Here is a 19,503-nt window from a genome sequence, read left to right as displayed (position 1 = left end):
TTGTGTACATGTGTGTAGGCGTGTGCATGTGTGTTATGTGCAGGTGCATGTAGGTCAGGGTGTAACTGCATGTGCAGCATGTGCAGGTCTATGCACACGTATACATGTGTGCTTATGCACCTGTGTGTGCACATACAGATGTGGACACGCATGTGCAACAAATGTACGTGTGCAAATGTGCATGTGCCTACATGTGTTCTTGTGTACAGGTGTGTATGTATGTGTGTGTTTGCACATGTGTTCTTGTGTACAGGTGTATGTACATGAGTGTGTGTAGGTGCATGTGCACACATCTGCATGTAAATGTGTGTACATGTGTGCATGTGGGCAGGTGTCTGTGTATGTAGCAATGCACATAGCACACGTGTGCATGTACATCTGCCTGTAGGGGGTGTGTGTGTGTACAGAGAGATGGGTGTGACTGTCCATGTGTCAGTGGGTGTGCACGTGTGCATATACACGTGGGTGTGTGTGCACCCATCTGTAAGTGGCTGTGCACGTGTGCATGTACACATGTGGGCTTGTGTATGTGGGGGTGCATGTGCACACACGTGTGTATGTGCATTATGTGCCTGTGTGTACAGACGCGTGTGCACACGCGTGTGCGTGGGTGCGGGCCGCGGTCCCTTCCGCCCGTAGCCCCGATGACGCGGCTGAGGCGGCGCCGTTTTCGGGCCGGCTCCTACGGGAGGCACGTGCACACGCGTGTGCTACGTACAGGTGTGCGCACATACGGGTGGGTGTAAGCGCACGTGCGTGCACGCGTCCTGTGACGCAGGCGCGCGCTCCCACCTGGGCGCGTTCCCGCCGCCGTGTTCCCGCCCGCGGCCGGGGGCGGTGAAGGGCGCGGTTAAGGGGGCGTGTCCCCAGTGAGGGGGAGTGGCCAACGGGGGGCGTGGGCACCGTGGGGGCGAGTCCCCCGCCGCTCTGCGGCCCGTTGCCGAGGCGCCGCCCAACGGGCGCGCGCGTTGCTGGGGAGCGGCGGGCCAATGGGCGCGCGCGTTGCTGTTGCCGGGCGGCGCGGCGGGCCGGGGCCGGGGCCGGGCCGGGCCGGGCCGGGGCGGCGGAGCGAGGCGATGAGTGGGTCCCGGCGGGCCGGCAGCCATGGAGATCCGCTGCGGGGGGCTGCTCTTCAGCTCCCGCTTCGACTCGGGCAACCTGGCGCACGTGGAGCAGGTGGAGCCGCCCGCGGCCGGCGGCGGCCCCGCGGCCTGGGGCGCTGCGCTCCCCCCCGCCGACTACGAGTTCAATGTCTGGACGCGGCCCGACTGCGCCCAGACCGAGTATGAGAACGGCAACAGGTAACGGGGGGGCTGAGAAGACCGGGGAGGAGGGTCTGAGGGGCGGGGGGGGTCGGGGGGCCCTCGGGGAAGGGGCTGACGGGGTCCTGGGGAAGAGGCGGCTGGTAGGGTGCGGGGGGCCCGGGAAGGGGCGGCTGGCGGGGGTCGAGGGGCTCTGGGGAGGGGCTAGGGGGTAACTAGCAGGGTCAGGGGTGCCCTGGGAGGGAGGGGGGGGCCCGGGAGGGAGGGGGGGCCCCGGGAGGGAGGGGGGGCCCCTGGGGTCTGTGCCCCCCCGGGGCTCTGGCAGGGTCCTGGGGTTGGGTGGGCAGCTGGCGAGGCCGGGGGTGGGCCGGGAGGGGGGACTGGTGGGCTCCGGGGCTGACCCGGCGCTGCTGTCGCTCCCCAGGTCCTGGTTCTACTTCAGTGTGCGCGGGGGGGCTCCGGGGAAGCTGATCAAGCTGCACATCCTGAACATGAACAAGCAGAGCCGGCTGTACTCCCAGGGCATGTCCCCCTTTGTGCGGACCCTGCCCGTGCGGCCCCGCTGGGAGCGCATCCGCGAGCGGCCCAGCTTCGAGGTACGGGGGCTGGGGGCTTGTGCCGGGGCTGGGGGCGCCCCTCGGCTGAACTGCGGTGAGAGGACCCTGTGCTCGGGGGGTGGGGGGGCAGCTCTGGGGACAGAAGCACCCCTTGCTCACTGCACCGGTGGCCTCCAGCCTTCCGTGGTGGGGTGGGCAGGGGGCTGGTTTGTGCTTTGGCAGCCCCAAAGGAGCAGGCGGGGGGTTGGTAGCCGGGGAGAGGAGAACCCAGCAGCTTTTCTCTGCTGGCCAGCTCGGGCTGGGGCAATTTCCCTGTTGTGTGATGTGTGCGGGGGGGGACACCACAGAGCTGCTCTTGAAGCACGTCTGGCGCTTCCCTCCCTGCTCATCAGTTGTCTGAAGGGCCGGTAAAGTGCTCTGCGTGGCGTCAGGGTGCTGGTGCCCTCGCGAGGGAGCGGTGGGGTGAGAGCCCGGGGAGCCACAGGCAGCAGGAGCGGCCACAGCAGCGGGTTGGCTCTCGCAGCCCCGTTAAGACGTTTGGGCCTCGAAGGGGAGTTTGCTGGTCCTGGCGTTTTCTGTCTTGGGTCCGGTAGGAACTGCCTGGGGGGGAGTCACTTGTGGGTGCTCTGGATTGCCCTTGCTCTGTGGGGAGGCAGCGACCCCCCAGCATGTCCCCCCGCTTCTGCCCCATGGAACAGGAGCCAGAGAGAATCTCCCCTCCCCTGATGCAGGACAAGAAGACGCTTGGTTTCGCCTGTGCCAGCACCAGGGAGAGACATAACGTAGAGCCGAGCTTTGGGCGCTCGTTAGCCTTGCAAAGCGTGCCCAAACAGTTACTGTTCGGTCTCTCAGGGCTGGTGGGTGGGCACCAGAAGGACCCCCCTGGGCTTCCCAGGCTCTGCCCCAGAGCCAGGCTTCAGTGTCCCTCCAGGGACCTGAGTGCTGCATGGTGGGACGAGCCGGGAGCCAAGGGGTTGTAGGAAACAGCCTGGCGTTCCAGGGGTCCGAGCGAGGCGGGCTGGGGTCTGCTGGGAGCGCAGCTTGGATTCCCGCTGGGTTGGGGAAGGGCGAGTGGCTGCAGGTGCCGCCGGATACACGAGGCACCCGGGGCGGTGGGGCCGGGGGAGAACCGCGGGGGCTCGCAGTGGCCGTGGCTGCCTGGCCTGTGCCGGGGGGTGGCTCTGCATGGCCTGGGCTGGCTGCTCCTGGGGCCGCGCCTCTGCTCAGCCTCTGCTTTGTGTCCGTCCCAGATGGTGGAGACGCAGTTTGTGCTGTCCTTCGTGCACCGCTTCCTCGAGCACCGCGGGGCCACTACCTACTTTGCCTTCTGCTACCCCTTCTCCTACACGGAGTGCCAGGAGATGCTGGCGCAGCTGGACGGCCGCTTCCAGGAGTGCAGGCACATGTCTCCCAGCAGGTGTGCCCCCCTTCCCCACCCTCGCCTGCTTGGCTTTGCCCCCCGCGGGCAGCGCGGTGTTGCCTGGCTCTGGCTGCAGCAGGGCGGGGGGGGTGTCTCTGTGCCCCCCGCTCCCCCCGGGAGCTGCCTGGCGCTTGCTTCTCTGGGCCCCAGCTCTGTACCAGGAGCTGCAGCAGCTCCCCCCAGCATGTGCTTCCGAGGGGCTTCCAGGGGGTCCCTTCCTGCTTCGGGCCGGGAAAGAATTTCTTCTCAGCGGTCAGAGGAGAACTTAACGCCCGGCTGAGGGGGAGGAAGACAGGGTCAGACTCTGGGTGTCTCTTCGGATGACTCTGTCCTGCAGCCCCTCCTGGCCCTGGAGACTTCCCGTGCTGCGGGGCTGGGGTCATAAATACCTTTTCTCAGACAATGGTTTGCTGGGAGGGGTTTGCTCTGGAGTTGTCACGCAGTGGAGAGCTGCGAGCGTTTCAAAACCCGGCAGCTGGCAAGGGCCTGACGATGAAATCGTGGTCCCTGTGGGTCAACCCCCCCTGCTGACGCGAGGCCCCCGAGCCCCTCGGGATCGCAGCAAGGCTGAGCAGTCCCGACCGAGCCCTTCTGCAGGAGGCCCCGGCTCCCTCGGTGCAGCGGGAGCTGCCGGGGGCCCGGGTGGGGCCGTCAGCCGGGCGAGGGGGCGTCCCTGCGCCGCCCAGCTGAGTCAAACCCCTCTGTGTCCCATCGTGGCGTCGGACCCCGCATCCGAGGCTGGAGGCCGGCCCGGCAGCAGGCTGGCCGGTGCCTGGGCTGCCGGGCTCCCTGCGCCCACCTCGCTGGGCATCCCCTTGGCCACGGTGGGCTCCCCAAGGACGGGCGGCTGCTGCCTCCCCTGCCCGCCTTGGCTGACACCCTTAGAGGGGCCAGCCCCCCTGGACCAGCGGCCAGAGGCAGAGCTCAGGGCTGTGGGTGCAGAGCGGGTCCCCTCCCCAGCCGGGAGCCCCCTTTGCTCCTTAAGGCGCCCCCAGCAGCTGCCCGGGGGGAGGCTGTGCGCCCCATCCCTTGGTCCCTGGCCCGGCAGCACGCTCAGCCGGGGTGCCCCTGCCCCAGCCGAGCCGCTCGCTTCCCCGGCGCGGGAGGCTCTGCCCCGAGCGGGGCAGGCTGGCTGAGCGCCTCTCCTCGCCCTGCAGCCCCCTCGACTCGGTCTATTACCACCGGGAGCTGCTCTGCCACTCCCTGGACAAGCTGCGAGTGGACCTGCTCACCGTCACCTCGTGCCACGGCATGCTGGAGAAGCGGGAGCCCCGGCTGGACAAGCTCTTCCCAGACACGACCACGCCGCGGCCGCGCCGCTTCGCGGGGAAGAGGGTGAGCTGCTGGCGCTGGGGCTGCGGCGGGGCCGGCGAGCGCGGCCAGCAGGCTGTGCCACGGCCCCTGCGGGCGGGGCCTTGCTGCCGCCCTTGTGTCTCTGACTCGACCTGGGTCGTGTCCCAGAGGGCTGGAGCGTTGGACTGAGTGGAGCGCGGGGAGCAGAGAGTCCGTGAGATCCCGCGCTGAGGCCTGGGCACTGGTAGCCTGCCAGGAGCCCCGGTGCATCCCCTCGGCACCGTGAGATGCCCTCTGGTAGCCCCACACGTGTTCCTTATGGCAAAAATTAGGGTCTCGTTTCCTAGGAGCTTTGTTCTCTCCTCCTTTTATTGCTGTTGCTCCGTTAAGCTGCGAAGAAGCTGCTGGAAGTGCTGCATTTGGGGTGTCAGCCCCTGCTGGGGGCGGGGACGGGCAGGGGGCTCCCTCTGTGGCTGCGCTGAGCTGGGATGGCGCCGGGAGGCTGCATCCCCTGCTGAGAAGCTCCCACCAAGAGAAGGGCTCTGCAGGAGGTGCTTCAGGAGGATCTCTGTGGGATTGCTCGGGGCTTTTCCCTCTTTTTTTTCCGCTCTGGTTTCTCATGATGGCAGGCTGCGGGGCTCCTGTCCCTTCAGTCTCAGGCAGAGGTGACCGGCCTTATTCCGAGCAGCACCTAGGAGAGGCCCTGGCTGCAGAAGCGACCAAAACCCCTTGGGTTGCTGCAGCCAGTACCTAGTTGTCTGCTCCACGTAAAGGCCTTGGCTCCGGCTCGGGCAGCACGGTCCTGGCTGTGGTGTGGGGGCGAGCCCCGGGGAGCGTTTGCCCGCTCGGCTGCGGCATGGCAGCGTCTCAGGGCAGGCAGAAGCTGCCCACTGTCCCTGTCTGTTGGTCCCCAGGTGTTCTTCCTGAGCAGCAGAGTCCACCCTGGAGAAACGCCCTCCAGCTTCGTCTTCAACGGCTTCCTGGACTTCATCCTGCGGGAGGAGGACCCCCGCGCTCAGATGCTGCGGCGGATGTTCGTCTTTAAGCTCGTTCCCATGCTGAACCCCGACGGGGTGGTGCGAGGCCACTACCGGTGAGGGAGCGCCAGCTGCAGCTCTGCCGGGGGCCGCACTGGTCTCTCCCGGTGTGGAGCCTGAGATCCCGTGTCAGCAGAACGAGCCGAGCCCCTGGGGCTGCAGCTGCCTCTCCCTGCTGCCCCGGGGGTCTGTGGGGAGGGCTGGGGGCTGCTGTTGCCTACGCGGGTCGTCTCCCGGCTCAGGCTTCCAGCTCGGCGAGCCACGCTGCCCCGCGCCTGTGAGGCGCTCGCACGCTGTCCTGCCCTGTCCTTGCTCTCCCCGGTGCGTCGGAGCTGGGCCGGCCTCAGCGAGGAGGGAGGGAGATCGGCCGGGGCTCTGCCTCGCTGAGGCAAGCGCCGTGCCAGGAGAGAGGATCTCGGCTGCTTTGGGGCAGAGTCTCTGCCCGCTCGGCCCCGAGGGGACGGTTTGGCTGGTTGTGCTCCAGGACGGAGCCCAGAGCCTCGGCCGTTCCGAGGTGAGGTCGGGTCTGCCTTTGGTGCGAAGGACCTCACGTCTCCTCTGCCTCTCGCTGCAGAACCGACTCCCGGGGGGTCAACCTGAACCGCCAGTATCTCAACCCTGACGCTGAGCTGCACCCTGCGGTGTACGCGGCCAAAGCCGTCCTCCTCTACCACCACGTCCACAGCCGCGTCCTGCCGGGCTCCCCTGACTGGAGGACATACGTCTCCCCGCTCAGCACCAGCTCGCTGAGCACAAAGTCTTCCAACCACCCGCCCCGCAGCGGCGCCCCGGCCCCGGAGCCGGCCCTCTCAGAGCTGGAGAAAGCCAATAACCTCCGCAACTCGCCCGGCGCCTGGCGTGCCGGCACCTGCTGCAGCCCTTCTCAGGAACCCCGGCTCTCGGGAGCGCCTGCCGCCCAGCTGGCTGGCACGGACCCGGCTCTCTGGATCCTCCCGTCGAGCCACGCCGCGGAGCACTGTGAGGAGGAAGCCAGGAGGCCCCCACCAGCACCCCTCCCCGAAACCATCCTGCCCCAGGACAGCGGACTGGCCTACTACGTCGACCTCCACGGCCATGCCTCCAAGCGCGGCTGCTTCATGTACGGCAACAGCTTCAGTGATGAAAACGATCAGGTGAGGGCAGGGGGTGGGAGGACGGGGGTGCTGGAGCAGGCTGGGACCCTCGCGCCACCCTGCCCCCTCCCCAGGGTCCCGAACGCTCCCTCCGACTGCTGGGAGAGGGGGTGGGAGGTCCCCGTCACACCTGAGCTCCCCGTCAGGACAGGGCTGGTGCCCGAGGAGAGGGCGCTGGGCTGGCTGCCCTCCCTGCCTTCGGTGCTCGGTGGGCTTCGCTCTCCTCCCCTCTCCCCTTGCAGGCCTGTGAGTGGGGCAGGGGCAGTGGGTCTCAGCTTTCCCCCTGGAGCTGGCGGGGGCAGGACAGGAGAGCTGCCCCTCCGTCTCCCAAGGGAGGAGAGGGTGGGGGAGAGCCGTGCCCCAGGCTCCCTCCTCTCTGCCTCCACCAGCAGAGCCCGGCTGTCGCCTCTCCCTGCTGGAGATGGGCAGGGGGTGGACAGGGCTGGGCAGAGTCCTCCAGGCAGGGCTGGAGTGTGCGAGACGCTGAAATTGGGCAGAGCGGGGCCCAGCCGATGCCCCGGGTGCATCCCAGAGCTTGGCACTGGTGGTGCTGGAGCAGGACGAAGAGCTGAGGGCTTCCCCCAAAGTCACCCGTGTTCCTCTCTGCGTGTGGCAGGTGGAGAACATGCTGTTCCCCAAACTCATCTCCTTGAACTCGCCTCACTTTGACTTCACGGGCTGTAACTTCTCGGAGAAGAACATGTACGCCAGAGACAAGCGGGACGGGCAGTCGAAGGAGGGCAGCGGGCGGGTGGCTGTCTACAAAGCCTTGGGGATCATTCACAGGTAGGGAAGCCTCCGCCTCGCGTCCGTGCCAGCTGGCCCGGCCCAGCTCTCCTCCGCCCTGGAAGGCGATGGTCTTGCTGGATGCGGGATGTTGAGGAAAGTTGAAGCCCCTTCGGTGGGGGCAGCTGTGTCCTGCGCGGCTCCCCGCTGGGGTTGGGGCTGGCCAAGAGGAGCGTCAGGTGCCCGGTGCGGGCAGAGGCCAGGACCCAGCCGTGCCAGGTACTGCCGCGCTCCCGAGCTACAGGCCCGGCTCCTTTTCCTCTTGTCCCTCCTGTCCCTTCACGTCCCTCCCACAGCTGCTCTGCCGCCTTGCCCTGGCTGTTGTAGAGCTGCTTGCGTGCGGCTTTCCCACAGGAATTCTCCTCCTTCCCACATGTTTGTGTTTGTATCGAGCTGTCATTAAAACCCATTTAATTGCCATGGGCTTAGCTTCCCCAGACCTCGCAGGCGCGTTTGCCGTGCAGGATCCCAGCCCCAACCGATCCCTGGCTCTGTGAGTCGAGGAGATTTGTGTGACCCGACAGCGGGTGGGATATTTTTTGGCCCCTTTCTGGTGTGGTGGCTGAAAACATAAAAAAGGCCAAAGTGATCAGACTCAACCGCCTTTCTTACCCTCTTCTGGCCCCGCTGGTGGCCGGTCGCAGGGGCCGAGGGCAGAGTTTTGGCTCAGGCTGGCGTGGGACCGGGCTGCCAGCCGGGATGGTGGCTCCTCGGCTCCTTTCCGTCCCCCGGTTCCTCGGCGCTCGCCGTGCGCTCTGTGCTTCTCCGCGCCTGGCTCTGGCACCGCGCTGCCCCGGCTCGAACCGGCCCTGCACAGTGAGCGCGCGGGAGGTTCGGGCTGGGGTTGCTGGCGCCGCTTGCCCTGCGCCCCTGTGCCGTGGCTGGCGGGGAGCAGCCCGCGGCTCGTCCCACAGCCGCGCCCTGGGGGGCGGCGGGCGTTCTGCCGGGGTCGGGAGCGCTGGCGGTGCCCGTGCGGGCACGTCGGGCGGCGGGGGCGGGAGGCTCGTGGGCGGTCTGCGGGGGTAGCCAGCCGAATTGTCTCCGAGCAGCTGGGCGGACGCGGGTGGTCCTGGCTGGCAGCCCCCAGTCACCCTCTTCTCCTTCCCGCCTCTGGCAACGTGCTCCGGCACGGCTCGCTCGGTGATGCCTCGGGGACTGCGGTGAGGCTGACCGGCCCCTCGGTCCCTGGATGGTCTTTTTTAACAGTGGGTGCAACGTTTGCCTTTCTCTACCCATCAGGGACCGCCCCCCAACTCCCCCCATCGCCTTCCGGACATGACCGAGAGGAGCCCCACGAGGACCTCAGCACCTTTGGGTGCTGCCCCTCGGGGCCCGTGGGCTCACGTGGGTCGTGTTTCTCAGGAGATCCCTGACTTGATTATCCTCCATTTCTGGTGGTTTTCCTCCTGCAGCCCCGTCTCTGTCGTGAGTTCCCTACTGGCCAGCTGATCTCCTGGTACATGGAGCACCGGGACGGGCCCTTCCCCCATCCCGGAGGTGCTCTCCTCAAAAACCTGCCGCTTTTCCTAAGCCCCTTTGGCCTTCGGAGCTGCCTCCAACGGGATCCCCCTTACTCTGCCCTGAATTAGGCAGAATCCGCTTTTCTGGGGCCCAGGGTCTGTGCTCTGCTGCTCGCCTCCCCTCGGGATCACGAACGCTGCTGTTTCATGGTCGCTGCAGACAAGGCTGATGTTTATCATCGCAGTCCCAGCAACAAGCTCCTCCTTGTCTGGGATCCAGCTGTGCCTCACCCCTGGGTGGCACATCCAGCACCCGGACATCCGTATGGGAAGTTCTTCCCCAACACCCTCCGTAATCTGAAGGGCTCCAGGACTATCTGGGGGACAGAAGCAGTATTTCATGGATGATTTATTTTATTCTTTTCTCATCGCTGCTGAGCACGGGTGAATTTCTGGCACCCGTTGTGTTGTGCAGCCGACGGGCGCAGAGCAGCCCGGCGCTGCGTGCGGGTATTAGTCATGTGTCTGAAAAGCCGTTGGTTTTTTCCCCCCACCTTGAGAACACTGAGGGTGGAAAAAGCCGAAAGCTGGGACTAAAGAACACAGTAAGACAGCAGCTGGAGAAGCTGGAAGGAGGAGACCCTGCTTAGCGTCCCTGGAGTCAGTTCACAAAACTCGGCACCCACTGGACCGCCGGGTCTGTCTGCAGAGCGGCTCTCCCCGGGCTGCGGGGCTGTTCCTCCCCGCGGCAGGACTTTGCCTTTCCCCGTGGGGCGTGGGGATGTTCCTGCCTGCCCCTCCGCTGGCCGGGCGAGTCCCTCCCCAGGGCAGTGTGTGTCCAGAGCCGTCAGCCGTCGCCCATGGCTCCCCCTTGGCCTCGGAGCTGGCCGTTAGGTCACCGCAGGCTGCCGGGGTGGCTACCTGCCATCTCTCCTTCATACACCTCTGACCGCCCCCAGACACCTTCTGTCCTTCTGGGGTCTCCAGGGCTATTTTCTCCATCCCCTTCCCGGGGACTGAGGTGAGGCTGACCGGCCTGTGGGTCCCTCGCTCTGAGGACAGGGGTGATGTTTGCTTTCCCCCTGCCTTGGCCAGGACCTCTGAGACAGTCAGCAGCAGCCTCGCTGGGATGCTGGCTGGCTGCCTCGGCACCCGCGAGGGATCCTGCCGGGTCCCAGGGAGCTGCAGTGTCCCGGTGGCGTGGCTGTGCCCTGAGCTGCTGCTCCTCTCCTCCTCCTCCTCCACGGGGACATCTTCCTCGCTGCAGGCTTTCCTCTGGTCGCAGGGACTGGGGGCTGCTGAACGCAGAGCTGGCCAGTGACGGCTGAGGTGAAGACGGCACGGAGTACCTCGGCCCCCGCTCCCTTCACACTCTCCCTTGTCTTCCTTCTGCTACTGACACACCGCTGGGAACCTCCTTGTAGCCCTTCTCGTCCCTCCGCAGATTCAGCTCCAGGTGGGCTTTGGCTTTCCCAGCCCATTCGGACTGTGGGTGTCTCTGTGGCCCTCCCAGGTCACCTCTCCCTCCTTCCACCCCTTGTGCGAGTCCTTTCTTCATCCGAGTCCAGTCGGGAGTTCCGTGTTCATCCACACAGGCCTCCCGCCGCCTTCGCTTGACTTCCCGGCTCTCCCAGGCCCCTCTTCTCACCAGGGCCCTGTCCCTGGGGCCTCTTCCAAGCAGATCCCCAAAAAGGCAAGGTCTGCTCTCCTAATGTCCGGGGCTGCAATCCTGCTTTTTGCCCTGTGTCTTTCCCTCGGGCTCCTGAGCTCCACCGTCGCACGGTCGTGGCAGCCGGGGCTGCCCCCGACCCGTTCCTCGTCGCCTGTCGGTGGGGTCCGGCAGAGCCCACCTTGGCGCCCGTGCTGGAGGAGCCCCGCGGGCAGGGCTGCTCCTTGGAGGGCTGCGGGGAGCTGGCGAGGAGCTGCGGCCCTGGGGCGTGCGGTGAGCTCCTCGGGGGCGGGGGTGTGCTTTCTGCTGGGTGGGGGAGCGCCGGCCGCCGGGCAGCGCCAGCCCCGGTCCTCGCAGAGCCCAGCTTGCCCAGCCGGGCGTGTGGCCGGGACCTGGCAGTTTTTAAAGAGAAATTGGCCGTTGTCATCGTCAACGGGCGAGGTTGACACCGCTGCAGTGTGGCGGCTCCGGGGCACCGGTCGTTTGCCATGGCTGAGGTAGGAACCCAAACAACAACGACTACAGTAATTACCCCAGTAGTGAAGGAGAAACAGTGGATAAGAAAAGCAACAGGTCCATATCCTCGATTAACAAGGGAGGAAGAAGTATCCGATCAAGAAGCCGGTCCTTCAGCAGGGAAACCGGAGGAAGAAGTGGGAGAAATGAAACAGGAAGCAGAAACTACTCGGTCCTTAACCTCGTCAGAACTTCGAGACATGCGGAAAGATTACAGCTGCCAGCCCTGCTCGGCGTCCCTGAGCTGAGCTCCTGCCTTGCCCCCTGCGGGGCACCTTGCCCAAGCAGCCTGTCAGATTGTCGATCGGGCTGTCTGTCAGTCTGGCTGTCAATCCCCAGCCCCTCCGCAGCTGGGGGGCACATGGGGAAGGGCCTCTGTCCCCACGGTGATCCAGCCTGGGCACCGGAGGCTGGAGAGGGGCTGATCCTGCTGCCCCGGAGCCCACCGAGCCGCGTCCCGTCAGCCCCGTGCTGCTGGTGGGGTTGCGGTGCCGGGGCGGGTGGAGCGGTTGGCCCCGGGGGTGCCGGGGCGTTGTCGGCACGCCGCGGCAGGCCAGGCCGGACGAAGGCGATCTCTCCCTTCCCCAGCGGGATGCCCCCACGGCCGGCCCGCGTCACCCCGGCTGCGCAGCACGTCGGCGCCCTCCCCTCCTCCGCTGCTGCCCGCTGCTCTGCCAGCCACACACCGGGCTGCTCCTCCGCACGGGGCTCGCCGGTGCAGACCTTTGGTGTCGCACCCAGAGCTCCGTCCTGGTGACTTCTCGCTGGTTTTCTCTGGGAGTGGAGAGACAAGATGTCTGTGCAGCTCTCTTGCCCTTTCCCTGAAGTCCTGCAGCCTGTGCCGTGCTGGTGGTCCAGTGTCTTGTTGCCAGAAAATTGGTAGAGCGTGAGGCTCTGCTCCCGGGGAACCATGTGCCGTCCGTTCTCCTGTGCCTTTGTGAACGTCTCGCCCTGTCCTTAGCCTGAACTCACCAGGGATGGCTGCAGACCATTTAGCACAACCAGGGAACATCTTTGGGTAGTGGCTTCACCCTGAAAAGCAGTTGGAGTGTCCCCAGCAGCTGTGGGTGCCTTGATGCCTGGTTTGAGACGAGGCGGGTGCTGTGGGAGCTCGGTGCTCAGCGATCACTGGCCCCTCCGGCTCTCCAGCTCCCCACAGCCCGTCCTTTCCTTGGCATGGATTTCAGAGTCCAGTTCCTGGCGTCCTGTGTCACGGGCACCTCTCCTGTCCTCGGCACGACTCTGGCTTCCACCCGATGGCCCGCTCCTTATTTTAACCTCCTTTATTCCCTCAGCAGGCAGGGAAGTGCAGTGCGCGTGAAGCAGGGCGCAGCAAGAGCTGCAGCTCCCGCTTGATGGCAGGAGCCAGGTCTTCTCTCCAGACTCCTCCTGGGGCTGGGGGAGACACACCGGTGGCTCCCAGGGGGGGTGACCCCAGCTCTGTCTCCCTGCAGGCAGCAGCAGCGCTGCTGTGCTTGGGTGGGCACGGATCCATCGGGTAACGTCTCCTTCTGCTTCACAGCTACACGCTGGAGTGCAACTACAACACGGGGCGCTCGGTGAACAGCATCCCCGTGGCCTGCCACGACAACGGGCGGGCCAGCCCGCCGCCCCCTCCCGCCTTCCCCTCCAAATACACCGTGGAGCTCTTTGAGCAGGTGAGGGGATCCCCAGCAGCGGGGCGGGCGGGTGTGCTGACGCCCAGAGGCGTCCTACGGGGAGCTTGGTTGGAGCCACTGAAAGGAGCTCTGGGGCTCGTCTGGGATTTGGGGTTGCGTTTTCTTTTCTTTTGTTTGCTTTTTTTACTGCCTCCGGTCCCAGAGAGCTGCTGCTCCGCCTGGAGGCCTTCCTCACCGGTCGCCCCTTGCCCCAGCAGGTTGGCAGAGCCCTGGCCGTGGCGGCGCTGGACATGGCGGAGTGCAACCCCTGGCCCCGCATCGTCCTGTCGGAGCACAGCTGCCTCAGCAACCTGCGCGCCTGGATGCTGAAGCACGTGCGCGGCATGAAGGGCGCGGGCGGGGGCCCGCGGCGGCGAGGAGGTGCCAGGACCCCCCCCAGGAGCTCCACGTAAGGGCCCGCCGGGTTGAGCGTTCAAGAGCTGCAGGATAACGCCAGTTAGAGATGATAAATGTGCTCCAAGTGAGTTACCCTGCAGCTGACGAAGCCGAGGTTTAATTGCTTGCTTTCCCGCCTCGTCGGGGCCCGAGCTCCTGCCTGCGGAGTTTGCTTTGCGAGCTGCAGGGGTGGGCAGGCAAGGGGGCACGCGGGGCGAGGCTGTTTGGGATCCGCCTGCCCTGGTAACCTGGGACGTGGCTCTGCCTGCAGACAGAACCGGCGTCTCTTCTGCTTCCCCTCCTCTCTCTCCCCGGCCCGGTGCGGCGCTGGACTGGGATGGATTTGGGACTGGGAGCGAGGGGGTGGGAACTCCCGTCCCTGAAGCTGCCGGGACAGCGACCTGCAGCGTGGGGGACTGGGGTCCACTGCTGCTCGGGGACAGCCACTTGCAACGTGGGCCCCGTTCCTGTCCCCGGCTGCTTGCCAGCCGGTGGGGAAGAATCCAGGGGTCTGACGGAGACGGTGTCCATGCAGCAGCATCATCAGCCTAACGCTGGGTGCCTGGGCTGCAGGGCAGAGCTGGCGGGGAAGGACGGAAGGCGGGAGGGAGTGCAGAGGGGAGCCCCTCCCCACAGAGCCAGGCTGAGCCTCCCGTTTCTCGCTCCCTCCAGCGGGCTCCCCGCCTCGGCCTCCGACAACGCCCTGTCCCGCATGAGGAGCTTCAGCAACGGCACCAGCGGGAGCGGCAGCAGCCAGCAAGACTCGCCGCAGATCAGAGCCTCCCCCAGCTTCACCTTCAGCTGCAGCAGGCCCTCGGGTCCAGCCGCTGCGAGCCAGAGCCCTCAGAAAGGCAGCGCCAGAGCCCCGGCGCCAGGCAGAGGTAAGCTGGGCTGGGGACCTCTCGTGCGCTTGATCCGGTACCTGTCGAGCTGCTGTGCGAAGCCGCAGCCTTGAGGAGAGCTCTGCGCCAGCGTAACCGTGTGCTTTGATGTAATAAAAGTGGTTTTGCGTGGAAGAAGTGCGTGTGAACCGCCGCCCCGTCCCCTCGGAAGGGTCCTGGATGCCGCGCTCAGCTCCGCGCTCCTTCCCGAGCAGAGCGGCCCTGGCTGCGTCAGGACAGACACCCCACGGTGCGACCCGTGGCTTCTGCAGCCCGGCTTCCGCAGGGAACCGAGATTAGAGGGACTGTCCCCGCTGCAGGCTGCCGGGGAGGTGGCCCTTCCCCTCCCTGGGGAGACAGGGGCACGGAAAACCTCCCCTCGACTTCCCTCGGCCTCTGTCGCTCCCAAAGGCCTGCGGGGATCCACCAAAGTGCCTTTGCCCTTCCCAGGCACCCGCTGGGCCGCCGGCGATTGCTCGTGGCACACGACTCTGGTCACGGTGAGAGGCTGGCAGAGCTGCAGTCAGCCGCATGCGGTGCGTCCCGTCCGGTGGGGGCCGACCCATGACACCGAGCTGCCGAGCCGCCCGCACGGCTGGCAGAACGGCCCCACCTCACCGCCCTGCTGCCGGTGCCCGGCGAGCCCTGCGGCTGCACCGCGCTCCGGCAGCGGGGGGGTGCCAAAACCAGGCAAGGCGCTCGCTGTGCCCCCCGCGGTGGCCTCCTCGCCGTGGGGCGAGGGCTCAGTACCGCTGCAGGCTGTGGCAGGGCAGGCAGCGCTGATCTGGGCCCCTCGGGGGTTCGGTGCTGCAGACGGTTTGGGAAGCCCCGGTGCCCCGTGCTACTCTGTGGGCTGGTCCCACAGGCCACCACCTAAGGAAACGGGGCTGAGCAGGAAGCCCCAGCCTGCCGTGGGGCTCTGGGCCCCGGTGAGCACCACGGTCTGAAGTGTCCCAGTGCCCAAAGATCGGATGTGTGCGAGTGAGGGTCTGCTTTCGGGGAGGCAGGGGCTGCCTGTGTGACTCTGGGTGTGACGCTGAAGCTGTCGTGGTGTCAAGGCTCTGTGTAGTGGTGCTGCCCTCGGGAGAGCGCTGCGTTCCCGACCGTCGGCTCGTTTCTCGTGCTCCGCCTGTGTTTCTCACGTTGCTGCGTCCTCCATGTTTGCTTTCCAGCACTCTGTAGTGACCGTTTCTCACCTGCCATGAGAACATGGTGCGGAGGAAATAAAAGGCTTATGTTCTCATGGGCACGTTGTAACGTCTGTTCCTTCGGCCGTGCGTGCTCAGCCCACTCCGGAGCCAGCGGGAGCAGCCCCCTGGCCCCGTCCCTGGGGAGTCGGTGACAGTTGGGCGAGTGAGCAGGAACAGACCTTGCAGAGCTGGAGGGGAAGAGCCTGTCTCAACAAGACGGGCATCTCTCTGCCTCCTCCGGTGAGGGGAGCCGCAGCCGGCAAGCCCCGTGCCCGGTGGGATGCTCTGCCCACGCTGGTGGAGCCCCAGCTGCCCGGCTCTTGGGACTGTGGCGTGGCTCTTCCTGCCCTGCCCCGGCGTCACCGGGCAGCTTGACCCCTGCTCTGGCTGCCGGCAGCTCTCCCCGCCGCCTCAGACGGCACTGCTGCTGTTCTCCGGGTGAGGGGCCTGGCAGCACTGGTACTGCCGCCTCTGCGCAGGGAGACGTGGCCCAGGAGTGCTTTGACCCCACGGCTTTGCCTTACGAGCCCCATGCCACTGCCCTCCTGACGGCCATCCCGTCCCGGGTCTTCCTGCCCCGGGCAGCCAGGAAGGAACCGGGAATGCTCAGATCCTGTCCCATCGCCCCCATCCCTGCGCACACCCTGCTGAGATCTTTGCCCGTGTGGAAGGGGCAGGAGCCTGGTCCCGCAGGCGGGACATCGGCGTAAGGACTCGTGCCTGCCCGGCCCCGCTGGCCATGGCCTGGTCGGCTTCAGCCCCATGGTCCAGCCTCTCCACAGCTCCCGCTCCAGCCAGACTGGACCCGTGCTCTGCCCATGAGTGCCGGCGATGGGGGGGCGGGGTGTCTCAGCAGGACCCTCCAGTGACCCTCTCGTCTCTGCAGCCTTGGCTGCTGCTGGCCTTTTGCTGGCTAGAGTTTGCCACAGGGTCGTGCCGTTTCAGTTGTGACAAGTCCGAGGTTAAGAGCTGTCACCCACCAGTACCGTAAAGCCACCGCCCAGAGGGCTTTGGCACGCCGCGAACCTGCCCCGGCATGGACTTTGCCGCACTCTGGCTCCTGCCTGCTCCTGCTGGCAGGGTCTCTGTTGCTGTGGGGTCCACCGTCGTCTGTGGTGTGCTTGGGGGGGTCTTACGTGTTGTCCGTTCCCCAGGGGATGCTGCTGTGGTTTCACCCCGGGGGGCGGCTCAGCGCCCCCCCAGCCAAGCCCAGCCCATCCTCGCACGCCTTGGCCCTGCTGGCACCTCGCAGGCGGCCGTGCGGTACCCTCGCCCCCACGCTGTGCCTCCCCCGTCCCCCTCTTCAGCCGTGAGTGGTTTTGGTAGGTGGGGATGAGCCCGGAGGGGCAGTGTGTGTCCGGGCATCAGCGCTGAGCGCTCGGGGGGGGGGCTGGTCCTGTCTGACCCCGTTAGCGTGGCCAGGTGAGCTGGGGGCTCCTGCGGCCCCCATGTTGGTGCTGCCCAGCCGGCCCAGTTGGGGCAGGTGCCGAACATCGGCACCGGTGTCGTGCCTTGAGGAGAGACCCTCGTGCCAGGCTGCCCGGCAGCCCCACTGCAGACCACCGGCTGCTGGGCTCATCCCAGCTTTCCCAGTGCAGCAACAAGGGCGCTGTGGGGGACCAGGCTGGGAACATTGCTGGATTGGGGTAAAGGAGACCCAACCGCTGCTGGCTCCGCTGCCGTGCTGAGGCGTCTGCCCGGCTTGGCTGTGTCCCGAGTGGTGCACACCAGCACCTGATGGTTGGGCCCCCTCAGCCTCTCGGGTCCACCCGGCATGGCCGGTTCAGAGCCCGTCGCACCGGCAGGGCCAGAAGCCCCGGCTCCCCTGCCTGTCCCCGTTAGCAGCCCTGCCTGCCCCTGCCCGTCTCCTGCTCCGCTGCCGGCACAAAGCCCGGTCCTCGGCCGCAGCCTTGTCCTGCGGCGACCGCGCCGCGTGCCTGGTGCTGCTGCCGCTTCTGGCCCCAGCTCCGGTTCCCGCCGGCGGCCCCGGCCCCACGCTGAGCTGCCGAGCGCCTGCCGTGGTCCTCCCCGCTGGTGCCTCGGCAGCTGCCAAAGCGGTTCCTCTTGCTCTCTGGCTCCGGGGCTGTGCCTCGTGCCCGCGCTGCGGTGGGTGCCCTGGCGAGGCCGGCAGGCAGCTCCATCCCAGCTCTCCTGGCTAAAAGGAAACAGCCGTGGCCAGGCCCGATGGGGGCTCGGTGCACGGCTGCTGCAGCCGTGGGCAACGGTGCCGGCATGGGGCTTTGGGCCCCGATGGCCACCATGGGCCGGTGTGGCTGCTGGGGTCCTGGCTCCTCCTGCCAGTGGTGCTGCCAGCACATGGGCGTCCGTGCGTCTGCCCCATCTTGTGCCACAGCCCAGCCACGGCACAGCTCAGTGAGGGCTCTCTGCACCGGCCCCGGCACTTCCCACCACAGCGGAGCTCAAGGCTTGGCCAGGCCATGCCGATCCGCACCGCGGCGGCTCTGGGTGTCCAGGGCAGGCAGCTGGTGCCCTGACTGTGGCTCACAGCCCCTCGCTGGCCCTGGCGTGGGCTGAGCTTTGTCTCGTTTGTCACACAGGGACCCTGCTGGTGGGCACCCTGGCAGCACCTGGCACCAGCCGTGGACCGCGGGAGGCCCAGCGCGGCGCGGGAGAGCCGGCGGCTGCCCACGGCACAGCACTGCTGCAGGTACTGCTGGGCACCGGGGGGATGGAAGGGTCCCACACCCCTTCTCCGGTGGTCCCCAAGCCCTGGGAAGGGGCTGCCCCATGGCTCCGCCACCCGGGCATGGGGCATGTGGGGCTGTGGAATGCAGGGGGCTGTGTTGGGAGCTGTTGGACCCCCCACTCCTAAGCCACCCGCACCCTCCCAGAGTGTGGGGCACCGCACATTGACTGCCCAGGCTGGCTGGGGAACTTCCAAAGAGCTCAGAGACCCCCTGCCTGTGGGACTGAGACCCCCTGACTGTGGGGCTCTGCCAGGAGCTTTTGCCCCACGTGCATTTCCCCTGAGCCATGCAGAGGCCCCGGGTAGCAGGGGTGCGGCTCTGTAGGACCCCCAGGTGGCAGGGGTCCGGCTCTGTAGGACCCCCGTCAGCCGTGGGGGGCTCCCACAAGACCAGGGACAAAGACCCCTCCCGGACACCGACTCTCCCCGACGCTCCCCGCAGGTGCTCCCGAAGAAGCTGGAGGCCAGGAGAGCCCCGGAGCAGCCCAGGTAGGTGCCAGCACCGGCCCTGGTGAGAGGCCACCCCATGGCGTGGGGTCACCCCTCGGCCAGGCCAGGGCTGCTGCCAGGCAGCGGGGCCGGTGCTGCAGGGGGGTCTGGGCAGAGGCACCCTCCGAGGTGCTGCAGCCCCCTGCTGCCGGCAGCCGCCTCAGGAGCGGCGTGTGGTTCTCTGCAGCCCGGGGGGACCCCCCCTGCGCCCCAGCAGGATCCCTGTGCGGAGGAAGGGGGCAGCGACCGGCCAGAGCCTGCCAGGGCTCCACACCGACAGCACCGCAGCCCACCGGGCCGGGGAGCGCAGCCAGGGTGGGCCCTGCGCCTCGCAGCCTCCGCCAGGTAGGGCCCGGCACGGGGCTGAGGAGCTGCCCCTGCCCGACCGGCCTTGCTGGGGGCTGCAGCACCCGTCCTGTGTCCAGCTCCACTTGCCCTGGCATGGGAGGGGACGGTCACCCCCTGGCTGGCAGCCCCCGACATGCTGCAACAGGCAGAGGGGGCTGGGGTGACGCTAGTGTACGAAGGCAGCCTGGGGGATGCCCTGGCCCAGCCCCACGCTCCGCTGGGGGCCGGGAGCACCTGCCTGCCCCGTGCCCGTACCCCGCTGGTGGTGACGCCCGTCTCTCGCCCCGCAGGGCTCTGCCAGGAGGCCCCTGTGCCCCCCGGGGGGGTGCAGAGCGCCGAGGGACTCCTCTTGTGCCGGGGCAAGGGCCTGCACCCCCAGGTACGGCGTCGGGGGGGGGGCTGTGGTGCAGGCAGGGGGACCTCAGCCCCACTCTGTGCCAGGCCGGCAGGGCCTGGGCAGGGGCCGCGGTGCTGGGGAGGGGGCTCTGGCCCCTCTACCCTGGTGCCCATGGCCCCTCTCCACCCCACTCTGCCCCTACCGCAGGGCCCGGCCACAGCCCCCCCCTCGCTCAGCTCCTACCGGCACCTCCTCTCCTTCTGCGCCGAGGCCTGACTGCAGCCGCCAACGCCGGCCCCTGCACCGGGGGCCGCGGCACCCCCCGCCCAAAGCGGCACTGGGACAGAGCCTGAGCCGGGGTGGT

The 19,503-nt window shown here is 67.3% G+C and overlaps 1 protein-coding gene across 2 annotated transcripts; it reads left to right on the top strand.

Annotated features, from left to right (window-relative positions):
* The first annotated feature begins 1,104 nt into the window (after window positions 1-1,104).
* Window positions 1,105-19,415, top strand: AGBL5 (AGBL carboxypeptidase 5). 2 transcript variants are annotated; one of them, XM_086461773.1, is made up of 15 exons: window positions 1,105-1,301; window positions 1,687-1,858; window positions 3,070-3,236; window positions 4,397-4,574; window positions 5,447-5,625; window positions 6,144-6,702; window positions 7,319-7,488; window positions 12,656-12,791; window positions 13,010-13,200; window positions 13,860-14,068; window positions 17,817-17,926; window positions 18,408-18,445; window positions 18,642-18,799; window positions 19,093-19,181; window positions 19,347-19,415. In XM_086461773.1, the coding sequence occupies exons 1-15, from the start codon at window positions 1,105-1,107 to the stop codon at window positions 19,413-19,415; spliced, it is 2,622 nt and encodes an 873-aa protein (XP_086317899.1). The 2 variants fall into 2 exon arrangements, with proteins under 2 accessions (XP_086317899.1, XP_086317898.1); XM_086461772.1 differs by having other exon boundaries at window positions 18,408-18,454.
* Window positions 19,416-19,503: the final 88 nt, after the last annotated feature.

Source organism: Leptosomus discolor, chromosome 2, assembly GCF_034619465.1.
Source record: "Leptosomus discolor isolate bLepDis1 chromosome 2, bLepDis1.hap2, whole genome shotgun sequence".
Classification (NCBI taxonomy): domain Eukaryota; kingdom Metazoa; phylum Chordata; class Aves; order Leptosomiformes; family Leptosomidae; genus Leptosomus; species Leptosomus discolor.
Note: the sequence above shows the minus strand (reverse complement) of the source record. Positions and strands in the feature narration are given on the sequence as shown.

Excerpts from the sequence above, each read along its gene's own strand:
- AGBL5 (XM_086461772.1), top strand. The coding sequence starts at position 1,105 with ATGGAGATCCGCTGCGGGGGGCTGCTCTTCAGCTCCCGCTTCGACTCG. Across the intron at positions 7,489-12,655 it reads GCCTTGGGGATCATTCACAG|CTACACGCTGGAGTGCAACT; the intron begins GTAGGGAAGCCT and ends TCTGCTTCACAG. Across the intron at positions 17,927-18,407 it reads ACGGCACAGCACTGCTGCAG|GTGCTCCCGAAGAAGCTGGA; the intron begins GTACTGCTGGGC and ends CGCTCCCCGCAG.